The 21,808-nt window shown below is 40.3% G+C and overlaps 3 protein-coding genes across 4 annotated transcripts in view; 1 reads left to right on the forward strand and 2 right to left on the reverse strand.

Annotated features, from left to right (window-relative positions):
* LOC121963589 (oxygen-dependent coproporphyrinogen-III oxidase, mitochondrial-like) overlaps nt 1-309 on the reverse strand; it is a 6,767-nt gene extending 6,458 nt beyond the window's left edge. Inside the window, exon 1 of the mRNA XM_042513874.1 lies at nt 236-309. Coding sequence (XP_042369808.1) covers nt 236-309 — 74 coding nt within the window. The remainder of the gene's footprint in view (nt 1-235) is intronic.
* A 1,789-nt stretch (nt 310-2,098) lies between these two features.
* tab3 (TGF-beta activated kinase 1 (MAP3K7) binding protein 3) lies at nt 2,099-13,402 on the reverse strand. Of its 2 annotated transcripts, XM_042516531.1 has the most exons (7): nt 13,209-13,402; nt 12,341-12,512; nt 9,668-10,925; nt 6,995-7,155; nt 6,464-6,557; nt 4,312-4,395; nt 2,099-3,015 (listed from the first exon to the last, which is right to left on the reverse strand). In XM_042516531.1, the coding sequence occupies exons 2-7, from the start codon at nt 12,440-12,442 to the stop codon at nt 2,870-2,872; spliced, it is 1,845 nt and encodes a 614-aa protein (XP_042372465.1). In that variant the 5' UTR covers nt 12,443-12,512; nt 13,209-13,402; the 3' UTR covers nt 2,099-2,869. The 2 variants fall into 2 exon arrangements, with proteins under 2 accessions (XP_042372465.1, XP_042372473.1); XM_042516539.1 differs by lacking the exon at nt 12,341-12,512 and having other exon boundaries at nt 13,209-13,401.
* A 5,840-nt stretch (nt 13,403-19,242) lies between these two features.
* The window catches only part of nexn (nexilin (F actin binding protein)), a 35,453-nt gene continuing 32,887 nt past the window's right edge, over nt 19,243-21,808 (forward strand). Inside the window, 1 exon segment of the mRNA XM_042516632.1 lies at nt 19,243-19,384. The gene's annotated coding sequence lies outside the window, so the exon portion shown is untranslated.

The following is a 21,808-nucleotide window of genomic DNA, read 5'->3' on the forward strand; positions in this document are numbered from 1 at the left end:
TTTTTAATAATAGAGTGAAAAAAAATAATTGCCTCTGAAAACCAGTGCCATTTTGGCTGTGCTTGTGCTGCATGTTATAGTGGGCTTATCCAAAAGCTTAAAAAGAAATTGCAGGTAACAGAAAAATTGTAGAATCGAAGCACATTGGAATATTAGCTGTTGAAGAACAAGTTAAACAGCTGAAACTAAACCAGATGTTTGATAGTATTTAGCACACTCATTGTGACAACAGTACCTTCTCCTCTTCCCGTTTTCCTCTGCAGTGGTGCTCCAGGTGTGCAGCTTGGTCCTGTTCCCCATCAAGTTCATCGAGACGGTCAGTCTGAGGGTGTACCATGAGTTCAACTGGGGCTATGGCCTGGCCTGGGGATCCACCATCTTCTCTTTTGGAGGAGCCATCCTCTACTGCCTGAACCCCAAGAACTATGAAGACTACTACTAAAATGTGTGAGACAAAAGGAGAAATTGAGACTCTCAGTTTCACCGGTGTCCTCTCAGTAATAGGAACTCTCTGTCTGTTACACATTACACAACCACAGACTAGAAAAAACAGGAAATACAAACGCTTATAAATTGACTTATTGTTAGTTTCAGGACTGGAAACGGGCTCTTCCATTTGATACTGTGAACTTGTTGTCTCAAAGACGATCCTCACGCACTGGACCAGAGCCCCGTGCTCTCTCAGAAGGTTTGGCAGCAAACACGGCTGTGAAAAGGAAATCAGCCGGTTTAATTTGGGAGAGAATGTCAGCTCAGATAACTCTGCGTCCCCTTTAAGTGGAATTCCAGTAGGTCGTTAAATTTGGGCAGAAAATCTGGAGGGAACAGATGGATTCACTGACCTCATACCAGGACGAATTGCTGGAATAATTAACCAATCGAAGCAGAGAATGCTGTAAACTAGGGCCAATCAGGGAAGTCACGGATACAGGGAGCAAAATGCCCTACTGAAGTAACATGACAGAGTGAGGGAGACAGGACACACCTAAGGAAATACTACTTTTCCCCAGAGATACTCTACAGCTGGAATGGCTTGTCCTTTCTGAGTCTATTTAAAGCGTCAGAGATACTGATAATAAACAAAATCTACCTAAGACAGTAAAAACATTCCACAGCCACCTTCCAAATGACAGCATACTGGTGAGAGGAACATTTACTGGTTAATGAATAGCAGTCTGTCAAATGAAAACTTTTGGCTGCTAATGTAAACGCGCAGCATAACACAAAGTATACCTGCTTTTTTGATAAAAAATGGTTGTATTATATGTAAGTATGCACAATAAGCATAATAAAGTAATATTCATTATAAAAACACCAGTGGGAAGGAAGATGGCAAATGACCATGTCTGCTGAGAGTGTGCGCATGATCATACCAGCCAGCATGTGCTCACACATGTCCCATGTGATGCCTCCTTGTCTTCTCACCCTGTAGGAAATGGGGATGTAGAGTAAGCAGCAGTAAGAATATGACACATTTTAGATAGAGGCTGTTGCAGAAAATTATTGTAGTTATTGAAAATGTCAGTAGTTTTGCATCTAAATGAAACTCCTTCATAAAGTACTTCAGGAGATGCCAGAGTGCAATGTGCTGTGCATGAATAGTGTTATGCAGACTATGGGAATCAATTAGAAAATGGAAAGTTTCAAACCTGAAGGATGGTGTGATGCAGAAGAGAGATCTGTGGCGGCAGAAGATCTGCAGTGGTTATCGCTGTCTTCTCAAACCTCATTCTACGTGGTCTAACTTCCTCTTGCAACATTAGTGAAAGTGAGTGAGTGTGTGCATGCCAATGCCATTTGCTGCTGTGCTCCTGATTCCCACAGGTTTGATTACTTACATAATAAAATATGTACTGAAGACACAAAGAAGTGTGTTTGGTTTATGTGGGAATAAAAGAGAATCTGCAAATTAAAAACTAGAATTACAGCTTCCCGTTCATATGCCTCTGCGAACAGGTCAAGTTGCAGTTAACATCCATGTCTGTCCAGACTCATATGTGGCCACGACAGTTGAAAATGCTTCAAATATAGATGTTGCTGCAAAGAAAACACATGGACAGACAACTCGTAAAAACAAATGCCTCCATTCACAGCTATCGACATTAAAAACTATGCAGACATGCCAGCTGTGCGTGGTCAAGTCACATAGAATCAGCTCCTTTATTAAGTACAGCAAGTTGAGGCGTTTGCACAGGAAATCAACATCTTCTGAACACATAATACAGGGTGGCATAATATGCATAGAAGTACCAGGAATATACTCATATGCAAATGTCTCTTAGTGTTCTTCTTTCAGTGAAGTGAGCTCTAATACAGAGCCAGATACAGTGTACAGTCTACATTTCGCATTAGTCAGAATGTATATACCATTGCTTTCATTGCTCCACTGTCAGAGAGGGAGTTACAGGTCCTAGATTAGAGTGGAAGTGCCTCCATTTTGAGTTCAGGAATGGGCGCAGTTGTGTAAACAGGGCAGTCTCTCTTTCTGCGTGGAATGTTCTCTAGGTAAACTGTAGCTCCTCCTCAATCCTTGATCGCTTTGACCTTTCTGAAGCCCCTACCCACCCACTGCCAGAGTCGCAGTATCACTCCGTCTTTTATACATTTGCCATGATTAAGAGTCTCCAACTGTCCTGAATAAGAATCATCATCCTCCAATGGAAAAAAATGGGTCAAAGTGCACAGGAGTAGTAGACGGGAGCAGAGAGGGATAGTGGCTCTTCCTCAGCAGGTAAGAGGGGCTTATATATTGATTGACAGGGGAAGACCTCTAGTCAGATTCTGCAGATTTTGGAAGGGTGGGGCTTATACTATCCAAGGACTGGCAGGAGAAGAGGCAGGGGTGGGGCAACGCTGCGCAGCGCCAAGCTCAGGTGTAGCGCGGCATCTCGCACTGTTCACAGCGGTTGAGTGCAGGGTGGTTGAGGAAGGTGCAGCTTTCACAGTTCCACTGGGCGCCTTCAAAGTCCTCGTCCCTCTGGGGCCCCGGCACTGGCTTGGGACCTTGCTCCCCTTCTAACAAAAAAAAAAAAAAGAAAAAAAAAAAGAGACGCATTACATGACACAAGCTGTTTATTTATGCGATAAAGTGCATAATGCAACAATTTAAGTGTCATCAACTAAGCGCAGGAATTAACAATGTCTGTCACTCAACACAGATGAGGCATGCATTCAAGCGTCAACCATTCAGTAATGTAAATGTAAATGTAAATGTAAATAAAAATGTCCCAAATGTTTAATGTTCTGGAAGCCAGATAATGCTGACCTTACACCCGACAAGTTTTCAAGCGATTTCACTATTTCAGACAAATTTCCAATGTAACATTACAGTATAATCATGAGGATTTTACCTCTGATGGTGCGTGCGTGATTTTTATTGTTTATGGTAAGTTCATCATAAAACTCAGAGTTGTCTGAAGTCTGTTTCTCATCTCGACGTTCTGACAAAATCAAACCTGTTTAATACAATCCAAAGTTTTAAGTCTTAACTTAATGCAAATACTGAAGCTCAGTAACGTTAACTTCATCAACAACCACCAGCTGCACTCTCTCCAAAACCACACGAGGACTGAAGCAGGTTGACTTGGAGAGGACTCCGCGGAGGCGCAAGAACATGAACAAGTCTCAGCTCTCTTGTACTGTGAAAATGGAGGAGAAACTCGTGGAATAGAGGAGTTCACAAGTTTTTTATTCTTTTGATTTGGTACCTAATTCATTAACTGGCACTTATTTTATTTAGAAATTTCAGTTTTGAAACGGTTTGCCTCATCCCCACAGTCTCCTCCCACTAAAATAACACAGCTAATCAACAGAGGCTGGTGACAAGATAAGGGGAAAAAATTCAAACTTGTATGCAAATACAGTTTATCTTTATGAGTCATATTGATTTTGAATTGGCAGGGGAGAGAGGGAGATGGGCATAATATTTTCCACCAGGAGCAGGATGGGAATTAATCTAACAAGGAATCTACTTGTAGTCTTACAAATATTGAACCTGTAAGATCCCTAGTCTTTGCATAATCTTACAATATGTGACTAAAAACTCAAATTGTCGTCAGACCTGAGAGGCCGTCAGACTTTAGTCTTGTAAAAGTATTTTCAAGGTCATTTAGTTTGTAATAGGCATAAGACAACTACTGTTAGTGATTAATGACCTGAATGGTCCTGCATTGAAACTCAAATCTGTATCCTGGTAACAGGATTAATGTGTGATTATACCCCGTAGAAACATCTATCTTTCTCCTCTTCTTTACTCATCCTTATGAAAATGGCCCATGACTCATGACTCAAACTGTGCTGGAAAGTTCTCACCTTTCTTCCCAGGTTTGGGCGGCACAACCGGACCGGGCTGAATATTGTCATAAAAGTTGTTCATTGCTTTTGGATCAAACTTCCCTGTGGGGCAAAGCAGAAATCAGACACAGAAGTTTTGTTTAGATGGACCCATACCAAGCAGAGGTCCAATCAGTCTGATCAATTTCCAGCTATTTTACTGAATCCTTTTGACTGACTGTTGTGTTTGGATGGACAGTAACAGAGAAGAAAGCAGGGTCAACAAGCAAAAAGACTGATTATGGCAACATTCTTACAGAAACGCAATGAAACATCACCTGGCTTTACACTAGATTGGCCAATCAGACACATGCATGTTTACACACATTTCTCTTAGACTACTTTGTAACATGAACAGTGCAATCCTACAGTTTACTTCAAGACAGTTAAGTAAAAAAAAGACACTGCTGCTGAATAACTCTCCAGAGTTGTATTATAAACCACTGTGCAATGTTTGGCATCCTAACAACCTTAAACTTTTGGATCCATTACTCATTCTGACCATCCCTGGTTGTATTTAATCATCTCACTAGCACCCAAAGCAACATACCCTAACTAACGCAGCCACTTGTGTTTTGTTAATGCAGTGCTTGAGTTGGTTTAAATGGCCGCTAGGGCAATCACTGATGCTACAATAAATAAGCCAATTCAAGCACTGACTCTTCACACATTAACAGGATTTTGCCAGGAGATAAAACCTTGTTTCTTTCAGGCAAGTCTTCATTTAGATATGAGATAAATATTTTTTAATTGACTGCAACATGACATGAGGAAGCTTACTGTCTTTATTGGGTGTTTATAGCCAATGGCATACTCTTTCCAAATTAGATTTATGACACAATAATGGACATGGGATTTCAATGTCTGCTTAGATGCATTGTTTTATCAGCATCAAAAGAATTGAAAGCCTAACAACTACATGCTTGCAGTCAGATGCTGATGTTGGCTTTCTGATTTATTTTTGCAACATGCTGCTCTGAGAATGTATGAAAGCTGGGCACTGAGAGGCATGAACAGATCACTCACACAAGTTGTGCTTTTATATTTGGCTGTTTGTCACAACAAAGGCAACACTATACATCATATTTCAAATGCAAACAACAACAACATCCATCTATTCAACTATTCTCTACAACTACTGCAAGTTTTGGCGATTCAAAAAACTGGACACAGCCCGAAATATGAAATACTTTGCAGGTCACCAAAACCAAAAAGCAGACAAAATTAAATTAAATTAAATAACAGAAACAGTAATAACTTCTTGGGTACCTGTGCTGACAATATAAAACCCTAATTATGAACACATAATTTATTGTCTGCCTACAAAGACATAAACTTGCATTGCTTAACACTTTACACTGAAAGAAATGCAATGCACCAAAAATGCATACATTTAGACCAGAAAATACAATTATTATGCAGCAGCTGTTTTTGCTGCAAGTTTGTATTTCTTCATTGACGGAGCAGGCCATCCTTGAAAACAAAGAGCTGAGAAGGGCACTGGTAAAGTAAGACAGCGTTCAAAGTCTCAGAGGAGAGACTTTGTATATATAACAACTGTTATGCGGGTGCCCCACCATTCGCAGCTTTATTGAAGTTCACCCAAGAGAAAGCCCGTGTTAAGTTTTCCAGGATGACCCAAATGTTCAGCGGCCCTGGGCAAACTGCAAGTAAACGGTCGCACTGTTGAGCCTGCTGCCAGCTAGACTGTTGCTTTGAAAACACCACGCCTGGTAAATAAATAAAGCACTGCAACTCATTTTCACATACTGTAATTAGGAGCGTATCAAGGCAATGCTGTTATCAATTAGATAATCAACATGGATCACGCACCAGCCAAACACTGTGCGTCATGGGCCCAGTGAGGGTCAACACTGGATCAGCCTGGATACTGTCACAGACCAGCTGGTCATTTTAGAGCACTGCATCTGTATGCAGTGTGATGGAGCCTCATCCATCACTTTAGACCCAACTCTGTCTGCTTCTGGGCTTGGTTCTTTTAAGATCAATGCTTTCAAATAAATCAGAGACACACTTCAAAGGTTTATGTGTAGGAATGTGCATTTCATTCGTGTGTGTGTGTGTGTGTGTGTGTGTGTGTGTGTGTGTGTGTGTGTGTGTGTATGTATACCTCTCGACTGCAGTAGATCTGTCTCCTTCAGGGTACAGTCGATATCAATCTGAAGCTGTCTGTTCAGACTCCGCAATCGGGTCATCTCTTCAGGCTGCAGCCAGCAAAAAACACACAACCCAGTTATATTAGACAAAAATAAACACCCAAGTGTTCCACATCCCTCTGTCCAAACTTCTTATGAGTGAGAAATTGTTTTAAACATCACTTTGCATGACAGTATAGAGCATTTTTTCTAATCATTGCTGCAATTTGATTGCACCTTGAATACTAACTTGAATAAACTGAGTCCTTTCTGCCTTTGGACAGCACATATGATTAAGTTCAAAGCCTTATTTAAACCCAGTCAGTCAGGAGCAATGTAGCTGCTATAATGTACTGAGCCTCCACGACTATGGGATAAAGACAGAGTCCAAAATATTCTGAATCTTGAACTTGTGATTTAACCCTACTGTTGTAAATCAACTTTTGTGAGCATGTGAAAAAGTATAAGATTGTATAGAGGAGACAATGTGCACGTTCAGTCCTCACTCGGGGTATCAGACTGGTGGAGTTGACTCGTCGAAAGCGTCTTTGAAGGGCATCATATTCCATGTTGTTGACATCAGCCTTGAGGTGCTCTAGTTTCTGCTTCTCCATCAGAAGCTCCTTCATTAGACGCTCCATCCTGGCCCGCTGGTGGAGCAGGAGAGCTGGAGGGAAACACGCCAAACATAAAATGCTTGAAATTCAAGGACAAAAAAATACAGCATCATATAAAACATTCCCCCACTTTCATGCTCTGTTACTTCTCCATACCAATGTAAAAGCCCAGAACAAAATATCTCATGAGAAAACACTAAAAAACAGAAACACAGTCAGCCTTTGTGAAATAAAGCCAAACTTGCACAATGTTTGCTCTCTAAGAAGTCTGACCATCACCAGTTTAACAGCATGTTGCACAAGACAACAAACATAGTCAGAGGGGCCAAACAAACACAAAGCAGTCACACAAACTACACTAGCTTATATGGCTGGGGAGAAAAAGGAAAATGTGATAGCAAGCAACAAGATTGTGCATAAACAACAAAAGATTATGGTAACTTCAGACTTAACCAACATATCTTTGCCATAGTGTTTTTTTAAATATGTGTACATTTTAAACCAAAAGGTAGCAGGTGAGGATTTCTGCTAATTACGGTAGGAGCAAACATTATCCATGTAAAGTGTAGCGTTTGGCTATATAACAGTATGTTCCATGCAACGATTGAAATGTGTCCATCACAGATGTAGCAATAACATTTCTATCACAGGAGCTCTTCAGGGCCAGCTATGTGGCAAATTAGGGCTGGATTCTTGCATGATCTCGTGATCATGCAAACCTAGCCATCTTGCAGGGTAACATGATTTGGGCAGACATGGAGAACAAGAGCGAAGTTATAAAAATAGAAACCTCTTACACTTGAAATCATTGTTCCCATGAACTGCACATCTTTTACTTTAAAATAATTGTTGCTTCTCTGGTGAGTCTCTTGTTTTTCACTCAAGTGCCGCCTGTTTGTTTTCTATTTGTATGGAATTTCCAAATAATGAAAGAAAATGAATGTGATGAAGTACAGTATGGCTATTTTAGACTATTTGTTATAAGAATTCATAGAACAACTACTATATGGTGATAAATACTGTTACCAAAATATATATATATATATATATATATATATATTATATATATATATATATATATATATATATATATATATATATATATATATATATATATATGATATCGATCGAAGTACATATACTGTGATGAAATACTACAGCTAGAGTAAAATGGTTAGTAATATGAAGAGAGATTAGGATGATGACTGTTTTGCACCAAAAAGCCTTTTAATTAGAATTATGTTTATTGGATTTTTGGTATGAATGTATTAAGGTATGTTGTAAGCATTGCACAACAAATGTGTATTTTTTTTCTTTTAAATTACTATTGTTATTGTTGTGTATTTATTACATCATTATGATTATCCTTACTCATAACCACTTGCTTATTTATATTTGAGACTATGTTTGTCTAGGTTTTTTTCCTTTTGCTGAGAAAGATTATGTGGGGTGGGGTTTGTGAATGTTTGCTCTGTTTATTTAAAATGAACAAAAAAGCCAATACACATAACTTGGAGAAAAAAACAATAAAACCAACATATACTGTGATAGAAGATTTTGCCTGCATCTCTCACACCTGACGAAAAAAAATTAATATGTAGCTGAGTAACATGTTAGATCGTATCCAATAAATTCTGTATTACTGTTGAAATCTTAAACACTGGCAAATATATGTATAAATATGTTAAAATATGAAAAAGATAAGTAAGACATGTAAGTAATTTATCTGTATCAGTAAAGTGAACGTGAATTTTATTTTTTAAGCCTTTTTTGGTATCTAATTAGTGACAACGTAGATCCTTTTAAAGACAGAGAGAGGAGTACGACAAAAAAACAACTACACCGAGCTGGAATCAAACCAGAGACATTACAGTTATATAGTCCATGTCTTAAACACCAATACACAAAACAGCCTAGTCATCAAATTCTTAGATGATATGCAACTATAAACTCTGCTCAACAGTGGTTTCATGAACACCAGTAGGACTTCTTCTAAGATGAAGCTTGGAAGCAGCTATTCTCAGGCTAAAGGCTTTAGTCTAGTCTTTATTTTAGACGACACTGCCCCAAACATACATCGAATGTTAACTCCAACTGCGAAACACTAAGCAGGGTTCCCACACATTTTTACCAATTCATTTTCAACACTTTTCCATAATACTTGGCCCCATATCCATGCCTACTAACTTTATACATCAATAGACCAGACCGGCACATATACAAAATGTCAAGGCCGTATCCTCTTTGGGGATAGAAAACCAAAGATTCAATTGATGAACATGCAGCATCGCAGCATCACTTTTTAAATAAACAATATGTGTTTTGCGTAACATTAGACATGTTTTGGGATTTTCATAAACATATTTTAACCACTGGGCAAAACAATGTTTATTCAAAACCTTTCCAAAACATTCTTTTAATTCCAAAGCATTTCCAGGCGTGGAAAAAGTTTTTCTTATTTCATAACTTTTCCAGGAATTTCATGACCGTGGGAACCCTGACTAAGGAAAGAAAACCACAAGCATGCAAAGCAATAGATAGGAAATACAAAGAATCCCCTACCTTGTGTGTAGGCATAGTCATCAGAGCCTGAGCTTGAACGTCGGGGCATATGCTGAAACTGACTGACAATGTTCCCCGGCAGAGCAGAGATGGGCAGGATGGGTGCAGGGGCAGCGTTGTGCTCTCCTTGATCTACTATGTTGAGAAGAGACTCCGCTTCGGCCACAGGAGGTGAGCTGAGTGGCCTCTGGGCCTGACCTCCTGGGGACACTTTAATTTTGAAGGTGTAGGCGGACTGGCCCGGCTGAGGAGAGGAGGCAGGCCGAGGCCTTGCAGGGCCCTGATGCTGCAGGTACATCCCAGGGTGGAAAGACGCCGGGCCTGGAGGTCCACTCATAGTGATACCCCTCGAAGGGGAGCTTGGCGAGGGGCTGGTAGCCATGTAAAGCGATCCCTGGGGATGTGGGTTGTGCACAGGTGAGTTGCTGCGAGGTCGTGGACCCTCAAGGGTAATCTCTATCTGGTTTTTGAGGGAGCTTTTTGTGTGGTAGGGCCTGTAAACAGCAGGCTGTTGCTGGGGTTGTTGCTGGTGGTGGTAGGGCATGCTGGGAACAGTTGGCGAGCTAATAGGGAGGAAGACATATTGCTGGTGCTGGGGTTGCGGTTGGGGCTGTGGTTGGGGCTGGACCTGATGCTGCGGGGAGCTGTAAGGTGAGCCGTAAGTGGGTGTACTATAGGGGGACTGCTGATGCTGATAAACAGGCGCCCCTGAGGAGGACCAGGATGCTGGCTGCGGGCTCTGGGAGGGCGAGGGTCGGATATACAGTGTGGTATTGGAGCTGTTAGCGTAGTGCCCAGGGGGAATCTGCAGAGCTTGTGGGACACTGGGTATACTTTGTGAAAGCGTGACAGTTATAGGGTTCATAGTGTAACGTGGGACAGGGGAGTATGTGGGAGACATGCCCTGCATTGTGGGTGGGGGAGTGGGAGTGCTAGCCGAGCGGCTCTGATCGTTCATGAAGAAGGGATTGTAACCTGGGGAGGGAGCCATGGTGGCGGGGGCGGACAGTGGCTCAGGATAGCTGGGCCGCTGAGGTTCGATGTGACTGTCACTGGTGCTGTGCACAAGGGATCGTCCTACTCCTGCTGCTCCTCCATTTGCTTTGCTTGCCTCTGAGCCCGGGTATCCCAGGCTAATGTGCAGCATGTGGTTTCGACTCAGCCGCCCCTCCTCTGGACTGTGATGGAACTCTCCATACAGGTATCTGTTACTCTCCTGAGCCAGCAGGTGGCAGCAAAGATCCAGGTTATTGTTGTTCTGAGGCAGCAACAGAGAGCAGTGTCAGTTGTGCAGATAAGGATACATCTTTGAAGAGAACATTGCCATTTTCAAAATTAACTTCATCTTATCAAGTTTGGAGTATAAGGTGATATAAAATAACATAATGTTTTGATATGTTCTCTGTGTCTCTGGGGGCAGCTTCAAATTCTGCTGTGCTTATGGGAACCACAGATGTCAGTGGTACACAGAAGAGATTTATGTTATTTTGACTTTTACTTCTAGTCTCCTCATCTGGGTATCCATGGGGTCTGCTCTAATGCACCCAAAAACAACTATTCCTTCTTGTCTGACATGGATAACTAGCTGCATGTCTATCAGTGAAAATCGCATAATTTATTATGAGTGCAGACAGAGGATGTTACCTGGACATCTTTTACAGTGTACTGGCCAACGCAGTTACACACCAGAGAGAGCCTGTGTGTGTGTGTGTGTGTGTGTGTGTGTGTGTGTGTCTGTGTGCATTACTATGCTTAAAATTTTTGCTCCTCACTTGGACAGAGTTGTGCTGGAGACTACAGTTGGACTATTGGAGAAATATTTGATGACTGGTTGAGTACATGGTCAGCTGTTTTTTGTAATTTAATTTTGCCTCCGCCTTCAATGTGATCAAGAGCTGCTGCTCTGCTGTCAGCTGAGAGACAGTGGGGAGTGTTTCACATTTCACCTGTTTTTGAGCAGACTGTGACTGACTGGAAACTCATTCGAGCCTTTCTTCAGGATCACGAAGAAAAAGGGGAATAAGCAACCAGCCGGCCGAGAGGGCACAAGATAACTGAGTGAACATATTTGCCACCTGACATATTTGCCACCTGATGCTGTGCTTTGGCCAAAAAAATAATAGCTTTTGGCTACGGTGGTCATAAACAGCTTCCAGGCACTTTGGTGTCATGAACAACCAACATGCCTTACAGTATAATATCATTAGATTTATGCTGTTAGTGGTATTTCAGACGCCTTTACTTTTGTAAACAAAGATGCATGTGACACTTCCACCTCCATGTGCTGGGCAGGTTTGGGGAGTATTAGGGAGTTGAGTGTTAGGAGCTCAGATGCACTGCATCTATGTACACATAGAAACTGTAAAAAGGGCTGTGCAAGAAGAAAAACTCAGATTATCTGTCAGTAAAGCACGCACTGAGGAATATATTGCTTCAATTAACTGCATTTACAATCAATGCTGGTTGGATATCCACTTAAAACACGACAGATTTCTCCTTTAAAGAGTAATACTAGATACTGGATGGTGCAAACAAAGCAAGAAATCCTTAAACAAAACAACGTTCGTCCCAAGTGACTATCACAATTTCCAACATTCTCTTAACTGCTTTTCTGCGCATACAGAGGAATAGATATGTGTGTGTGTGTGTGTGTGTGTGTGTGTGTGTGTGTACCTGCAGAAGGCACTGTGACACTACCCCTTCTGGGATCTCTGGGAAACGCTGCTTGAGGTCCTGCAGGATGTGGTAGTCAAGCTGAGAGCCTCCCTGCGCCATCCTGACCCAACACAGAGAGTCAACGAGCCCAAAGCTGCAAATGCTGAAATAACCAGTTTCGTCTCATCCCCTGAAGATGCAGAGTTGAGAGACAAAACTGAAATGTCATGGGAGTGCTCGCAATAATCCTATAAGCACTGCTGGTCTGCCAAATGTTTGTCACACACCCAATGTGTCAGCAGTAATTAAATGCAACATATTCAATGAATTGTCGTTAAGAGGTGTGTCAACCTGAATTGTCAAGGAGAGCATAATTTATCCACCAAGAGGGGTGAAACTAGTGGGATGTAACACACTAGCAGAAAGAAAACACCCCAGCCTTACTGGTATTCATTCACATTAGCACACGAGTGCTGGTAAGGTGCCTGTCAGTCTGTTGTTGTTTGTTTAGCCATACTGTTGCACCAAGCAACGACGACATACCTCTGCTAGCTAACAGGCTAATTATCAGCATCTGTTAGCCTCCGTACATCACTCAAACACACCGGTGTGCTGTGTGGCAACGACTGGAAACAACATCACCATTCCCGGGAGGTAGTCCGATGTTACCCGTAACTAAATCAGTTGCACAATCACCTAAACAAGTCTCCCGTGTAAACAAGATTAACTCAATTCGTCAATTGCCTGCCAGCTAAATTTGCTAATGCTAACGTTAGCTTGGTGCTGCTGGCTGGTCAGCTGTCACAAGCCTGGGTGTTGATGGATTAGCAGGCTAGCCATGCTAAAGTCAGCGAGCGTTAGCCACTGACGGCTTTATAAAACTTACCGTGTGTTAAGAGTTTCCCTCATGTCTCGGACCATCGCTGAGTCCCGAAGAGAGTTGTAATATTTCCAAAATGGTGCGCTGAGGTTTGTCAATGTCTTGTTTTGACTAAATAACTTGTAGTTTCGCATTCCAGCGTCAGGCCCCTGCCGCTGAGCTGCATACGAACAGGCTGTCTATCGCGATAATGTCAGATTTTCCCGGACCAGGAAGTTCGGCTTCAAATCGGCTTCATCGACGCTGTCTGTAGTGCGCATGTCTGAATGACATGCCCCTCTGATGATAGAGTGACACAACTCCATTCATTTTTTTTTTTTTTACTGATTTCTACTCAAACACACAGCTTCATCCGCAGAGAAACGTAGTCTCTATAAATACGGTGTTTCAACAAGCTTTTACATCTATTAAGACTATACAAATGCTATGCCACTTCACAGGTCTATTATTACAAAAATATTCAAATTGTAATATAATTAATATTGTAATTAGGACATTAAACATTATAACTGAAAAGCTGAGGTTCATGCTACACCTTCAATATTGAAATAATGATTATAATATTTCTTTATAGAGCACTGACAAATTACGACCAAATTCAACAAATTTTGAAATTATTTGATTTTATAATAAAATAGATAAAACCAATTTCAATAGCATATTGTAAAATAAATGACACTTTAATTAATTGACATTCTAAAAAATTTAATGAAATAAAAATACAATTTGAGTAAAATCAAACACAAATTCAAAAACAAACACAATTCAAATAGCATAAACAGGCCAAATGACTAATATCACGTGATAATATGGGTATATAAACAATATTTATGAGGATGCATAAATTAGTTTCCAGAACTAAAACAATGCCAAAAAAAAAAACCCAACAACAATAACAAAGAAAACCACCAACAACAATGAATTAAGGAGCAAATGCACTGAAAAAAACTGTTATTTGCTTTAAAACTGACTGGAATTTCACAATATAATCAGATCTGAATTTTCTTTTTCGGTAAATTTTTTATGAAGGAGGATGAGCTCTCAGTTTCTACATCCTAAAGGAAAGTCCATCCACCTGGCTGTGTGTATCTCCAGTAATATCATATGTAGTTTTAAACATACTCGCCTGAGTCTACAGCCTGTAAACGCAGCAAAAGGGAACAGTCACCTGATCTAAATTAATTTTGCATGATTTGATAAGTTCTGGCACGCTGATATAAACTGAAAATCACACTCTAAAGATGACAATAATGTGTAGAGTGGAAAATACAGGCTTTGTATAATGGATAAAGTGGTCATGATGCTCAGTATCTCATTACCAAATTAATTTTCAAGTGGTTCAGTCTATTTTGTCAGTGAACAGCCTCAACAGTACAGAAGCAAAGAATAAAACATTAAAATTATATCAATATTTACTGTGTCACAGAGTTTGTTTGTTAGCAAAGGGATCAACAGGACATATAAATACTGTGACAGCAAAGTCAGGGTTTGTGTCAGAAGCATTTATGTATGTGTTTTCACTAGGGGGCAGTGAGAGAGCCACGAGTTATGCACAAGCAGTCACACCTCAGTAACAGAAGGACATTGGATGGGTTTCTCTAAAGGAAAATGTTCATTGTGGTTTAATTGGTTAAACAGTTGAGGAATCAAAACACGTGCATCTTCCCTCATGATTTTTGCAGATTAAGGCAAAAACAGTAAAATGAAAGTATATGTGAGGCCATAGCATGTGACCACCTGTTGAGTGGTGCACAGTTAAATAGTAATTGTAGGATAATTCAGTGGTTGGTGTTGTATCTCTGTAAACAAGGCGAGTCTTGCTTATGCCAATGCCTGTTAGCTGAGAGGGCTGACATTAGGTTGATGAATACTGCACAGAGGAAGGACACACAACACACTGGACCACATCAGACCACATCTCAGCCATGGACCAAATTATTATTTTCATGCATGTAGTATATTGTAGTCAATTGTTTTAAATCCCAGTCATCAGTTTTTGTCATTTTCTATAAGATATCTCACTGTGTACCTGTGTATCAGTATGTAGGATTTTGTGGCATCTAGCAGTGACATAGCAGATTGCAACCAAGTGAATACTCCTCTGCTCACACATCTTTACGGTGGCCTGCAGGTAACACAAAAATGCAAAAGGCCCTCTCTCGGGTTAGTGTGTGTCCGTTCAGGGCGCAAAATGGCACACTCTGTGGAAGAGGACCTGCTCCCATTTGAAGCTAAAAAACACCATTATTGTTAGTTTCATAGTTATAAATATTACATTCCACTTTTGCCAATTATCTCCCTAAATCCTACACACTGCTCTTTAAAAGCAGCTTTATCAGAGTGCACAGTTGGCACCTGTTTTCTGGTGGCCTTTTCTCCTAAAAACAGCACTCACAGCTTGGGAATTAAGGCATGCTTATTCACTCTGCCTGTAGTTCAAGAGAAAAACAGCAGAAATGTATTGTGTTGTTACAGATAAATTGTAAAGTGTCCAACAAATGTAAAATACAGTTTGTTTGTCCTCTATGTATTCAAGAGAATAATAGCACAGCACATCTGTTTTTTAGCTTGGAGGGCCTGGCTGGTCATCTCATCGGGGCTGTTTTAACCTCAGTTAACCCTGTATAGCCGGGCAGCTGTCAGGCAAAATAGAGGTGCATCATAGTGTGCTGAAGTTTATCACCTCTGGGTTCTGGTCACAGTCTGGTCTGGTTAGCACATATAAGAACATAACAGAGAGTCGTGAGACACTGAATCTCACAATAGGTGGACAAAGTAAAGCCATGATTAGTATCATTAGTACCAAAGGACTATATTTTATATATTAATGAGAGAGTTTTTAGTGCAGTGGCATCAAGATGTTTTGGTGGGCATGCAGTGAGCAGAGATGATTTCACCTGATATTTTGATGAAGTTTGTGATGTGGTGGTTAAATAGATCATTTTTTGACAAATTGTGCAACGTGATCGGTGTACAACGGTAAGGGAAAAGTACATATTCACAGAAAAAAAGCAGTCTTGGCTGAGCTTTTATGGAGGCAATGTGGTTTGATATTTGCTATGAACTCCGAACCACCAGCATGATACAGTTTGACCAGCTGAGTGTCGACTGGGGCATCAGCGGTGGGGTGTGGGCTGTACCATCACAAAAATATTCACAGGGGTGCCAGGACTGAGCTGCAGCAGCTGAGGCCTAGTCTGACTCAGGTTAGCTGTCCTTACAGTGCTGACAAGTTTCCACAACTGTGGTGCTATTTAAAGCAGTCCCCTTGTTGTCCCTGATGTCCTGCAGGACTCAGAACAGAGGAGAACGGAGCCCCTTGGCCCTGACAGTTCACAGAACAGACCCCCACCCAGTTTACGCCTTAATCTGAGCAGGAAGTAGACAAATGACGGGGTGTAAAGTGCCTCTACAAAAAACTGGCAAGTGTGTAAAGTGCACATAGACTGACCACTTTCAGGCAACTTAATTCTTGTAATGTTCATATATGACTTAAAAAAGTCTAGATTTATGTTTGCTCACAAAATCACCCCAAATTATACAGATCTGTTACAAACGCATGTCCAATAATAAGTCGAGGCTTAAAACTAAAGGTGACTGTGCCTTCGCCATCAGGGCCCCTCAACTTTGGAACAACCTGCCTGAGGAGATCAGGCTCGCAGAGTCAGTGACTTCTTTATATCACTTCTTAAAACCCATTTTTATAGACTTGCTTTTCTGTGGTGTCATATTTTTATTTCTCGTTTCACTTCTTTTATTTTCATTTATTTATTTTACTTTTTTAACTACATGTTTTAGCAATTTTTGATTGCTTTTATTGTTTTTGTTGTTGTCGTTTTTGGTCTATTTCTTTATATTATTTTATATTGACATGATGCGTCATGCATCTTGCATTATTTGTCCTCTGGTTTTAATTTGATCCTAACTTAACCCCAGTTTCTTCTCACTTGTGTTCAGTAGGACTGTTTGGCTCTCTGTTGTTGTATCGCCATCCATGTATCCCTTTTCTGCTTCTGCTTTGACCCTCAAAGCACTTTGTAAACTCTGTTTTTAAAGGTGCTATATAAGTAAAGTTATTATTATTATTATTATTATTATTAGAAATATATAAAATGGAAGCTCCATGCTACTTCCAGGAAGTACACTGAGCTTTAGTTGTATTGGCTGGTAATCTATATCACAACCCAGAATTACATTATTTTGTAAACACTTGTTGAACTGTGTGCACCAGTATGTTTAAAGTTTTGCACACAAGGACCTTTCTGTAGTCTTCTCATGATGCTCAGTCTCTCAGCTTTCACTTCTAAGTACAGTATTAGCTGGAGCTTTGGATGTCTTGTTGGGGGTTTCCCAAAGCCTCAACACCTCCAACTGGACACAGCGAGCATTGCTGAAATAATGTATAAACATTCACTGTTGATCGGTGCATTTAGGCTACCTTTATCCTGTAAAGAAGTGGTTTCACATGATCATTTTTAAGTAAATTGTGTAATCAGTATATTAGAAATGATTATTTAGGCAATGCTGAAAAGTATCTAAAGGCAAGATCAATAAAGAGGCGCGCCAACTTTCAAAAAACTCCATAACATTCCTAGAATACTTGAATGGGGACAACTTGGTGGATTTTCTGCCTGTGGCCTGTTTGGTCAGTGAGTCAGCAGCTGTGCATGGAGCCATTAGAGCAGACGAAATGTGTCTGCTGTAGAGTTTCTATTTACATCCACCCACAGTGAGAGAACCACTCTCTCATTAAAGGAAGACTCAGCCATCAGAACTACACTCAATGTAAATCTTCTGTGTGTGATATATAGAAGTCTATGCACTCACATGTGACCGCATTGAAAAACTGTTTTTGTGTGGCCCGTAGACTGTATAAATAATGGACATAGTGGTGTGTCCCTTGGCATTAGGACATGAGTTCCAACCGTCAGAGTTACAGCAATATCTAGGTTATGTGGGAAAAACAAAGGGCAAGCTGGTGTCCCTCTTTACTGATAAGTCTGGAATCCCGGCTCTAACAGGCCAACAAGCAGATAATGATAAAGTCTGTCTGCATTTAGATTGTACTCCTCTAAAACAGACCTGACCAGGAGAGTGTCTAGTTTCTCTTGTCCCAGACGACACAGCTATTCTAATCTTGGCCGACCATTCTGCGGAAAAAATGTTGAAGATAATGGATCATGGATTATGCTATCAACATCATGAATCAAACAAAACTCAAACAATAAAAAACAGGAAATGATACATAATATTTGTTCATATTTATATTTTAAAAATATATATTTTTAAGCCTTCTTGAATAACTGGAGGAAAGGAACAACTTGCCCTCCACCATAAATAACCGTATTTCACAGTTTCTGGGTATGATAAATGGTGTGATTATGAGGATTTCTTTAAAGAAAACATGTTTTTAAAACACATTTGTGGCTCTTGGGGTTTTGCAGGTAATGAACACAAAATACAACTATTTAAAGTTTAATATCCCTCACCAAAGCCAAATCAAAAAGCACAACTCCCTCTCCAGTGCTTAAAAAAATATTTAATGTGCCTTTCCCATTTTGCACAACCCCCTCCCCTCTCATCAATAGCAAACAGTCCCTTAGAGGACACACATCAATTACTCTAACAACTAAATCAAGACTTTTCTCCACCATGATACTGTATGAAGTATTATAGTCACTATAAACTCTGCATCATGGTTGAGATATTAAAGTTATATCACAGAATATTAAAAATATCATTCAGGTCTCTATAACCTCATTAATCATTAACCTGATTTTGAATTGAATAGAGTGACTGTGTACAAATAATCATTACGTTTACTATTAAAGCACAATTATAGTCCTAATTGTCCGTGCAAAACTGTCAGTGATTTTTAAGGACAATTATTAAGAGTATTTATGCAGCTGCTACTGATCTGGATGAGACTGTGTGGGTGTGTGCGCGCGCGTGCACGCGGCAACAGCTGAACCTGCGACAGGCGCGCGCGGAATGCAGTATCCGGTAGAAAGTAACGGTACTTTTATGGAAACGGCTCACCGACACGCAGCCAGCAGCCAGTCGAGTTGGTGCACCGGGTGGTCGCATCTCGGATTGTCCTGCGTTTCAGTCTGTCTGGTTTATATCGAACCAAAGGATTTTTAACAAATCAAAAAACAGAAGGACGACAGCAAGCTTAAGAGGTAAAGTCCTAATTTTTAAATAACTTTTGTAGGAGAAATGAGCTCTTTAAAACCAGTGACTGATGTGTTCATCATTATTTAGCAAGGTCAAAGTCATGACATTTCCTTAAACAAGTCACACATTTAAATTGAGGCAGACGTCGCTTAGTCTACATCACGTGACTTTAAGTGTAAATCAACTTCTGAAAAGTGTAGTTAGTTACAGTTACAGGTAGTAGGCCTGTCAAGGGCACAATTCAAGTCCACGGTAGCCTATGTTATCAGACATTTATGAACATATACAGAAACACAAAACCTATGACAGGATGTAGTTGTTAAAATGATACATTAACACATTAATCCGTCTGTATGTGTGTCAAACTGTCGTTTTTTTGGACACACTGTCATGATACACTGTGTCAGCTGCATACAGAAATAGGCCATCACCACCTAAACCTGAAATTAGTCCTGAAACTATATTTATTTCAGTTAGGTGTTGATAAAGCCAGGTTTGACAGTGACTGGGTAAAAATTTAGCTTTATCATGAAAAAGATGTGATTGGTTTTTCTAACTTCTGAGATTTTCTACCTCAGCCAACATAGAAAATCAATATCCTTCAAGTCACAAAAGACTCCGGCCTATTATGAAAGATTATGTGGTTGTATATTCTGAATATGAAATGTGTGGTTATCAATGTACAACAGAGGAAACATTATCACAGGCAGCAGTTTGAAAAATGGCAGGTGAGGGTCTGACACAGTTGTCAGTTTGTGTTTCTGTTAGTCTCTTGATGTTCTTGTTACTTGGACTGAGATTGGGAGATTATAGGAATCAAAATGATCATAATCGATCAGCAACTTCTCCTAGTGAGCATTTAGCAACATCAAAGAAATGTGAAATACTACAAAACCTCAGTCCCAGTTGTGTGGAAGATGAATGCAGCTGTGATGAATCAGAAACATGAGAGTAAAATGTCATTTTTATTGCAGATAATGTTGTAAATCTGGTTAGAAGACTTTTGAATCTCAGTGGGTTGGCTGTTTTTAGTTGACTGCACCTGTGAAGCCTACAGTGGTCACACTTCAAATGTTGACTGATAAGAAATCTAAAAAAATCAATGTGATATGGGAATTTGAAGCTATTTATCCCATTCGACACTGAAATGGTCAAGCTCCTGATCAGCAGCATCATGGCACACTATGATCATCATACATGAATAAAAAAGTATTTGAGGACAGTGACAAACAGCAACAGATTTTAGTGTTGGATGACTAACAGTTCAAACAGCTCTCATTCATCCAGTTGTCTCGCTCTTTGTCTGGGGCCATTTTGTCAAGGGTCTGTGGGGCGACATGTGGGTGCCAACTTGAGCTCCGTCCAACTGTCGATCACCCCTCAGAAATAGCCGTGATCACATGTCCTGGGCCCACAAGTGGGCTATAAATAGAGGTCAGGCTTCCATTGCCCTCTTTCTCAACACACTGGGAAGTGGAGCAGCTTTCTTTGCCCCTAACTTTGTAAAAAAGTTCTTGTTGCACATTTGAGTCCTCCACCAGATTCAGAGCATGATGATGTCACATAATTAAAAAATAATTGGGAAAAGCAGTTGGGATAAAAAAAATAAAGTATAAAAACTACAGAGTTAAAGGAGCAGTTTGTAAGATTCAAGGGGATTTAGTGGCATTTAGCGGTGAAGATTGCAGGTTGAAAACCTACTGAAACTTCTCCAGGTTAAAATTCCTTTAGTGCTCATCGATCAGTTTTTACCAGGAGCCAAATTAGTTGCAGAGGTCTCTTCCTCTCCAAAACGAACAACCGAGTTATTTAAATCAGTTAAAACACTGAATAAAGCCGTTTTTTTAAACCCCTAACAAAGGCCGGTAGTGGTCACAACATGTTGGCTTTTTTAATGATTTAGCTGTCACAATAAAGCCTTTTTAATGTAACTTGTTTTTCACGTTTTTCACATTTTTGGAGTGCCTGGATTTCCTTCCTGTTTATCCTGGTGGTTCCCTACACATGTTTTTGACCTACGTTTGATTATAATCTACAGAGCAACCAGTCATCTCTCTCTTTTTCAAAAGCAGTTTTACATTACAAGTCAATGTTTCTCCAACACTGTTTGGCATGTCATAGATGGGCCTCTAGTCCAGCACCTAAGCATCTTATGTCTCTGATAACTTAAGATCAAGATGTTCTGGGGGTTTGTACTGGGAGCAAAATTATCTGCAGAGGTCTTTTCCTCTCTTAAACAAATGGATCTGGTGATTTAAAGACGTAAAAACTCATCATGGAGGGACTACTAACTATGGTGGCCAATGCAAAAATGTGAATGGCCCTAGCTAGGTTTGTTATTTCTGGGCTAGTGCAGAGACATGGCGGACTCCGTGGCGTGGCCGACTCATTCTATACCGAAAACATTAAGATTCTTATTTTCAGGTTAT

The sequence above is a fragment of the Plectropomus leopardus genome, chromosome 3 (genome assembly GCF_008729295.1).
Source record: "Plectropomus leopardus isolate mb chromosome 3, YSFRI_Pleo_2.0, whole genome shotgun sequence".
Taxonomy (NCBI): Eukaryota; Metazoa; Chordata; class Actinopteri; order Perciformes; family Serranidae; genus Plectropomus; species Plectropomus leopardus.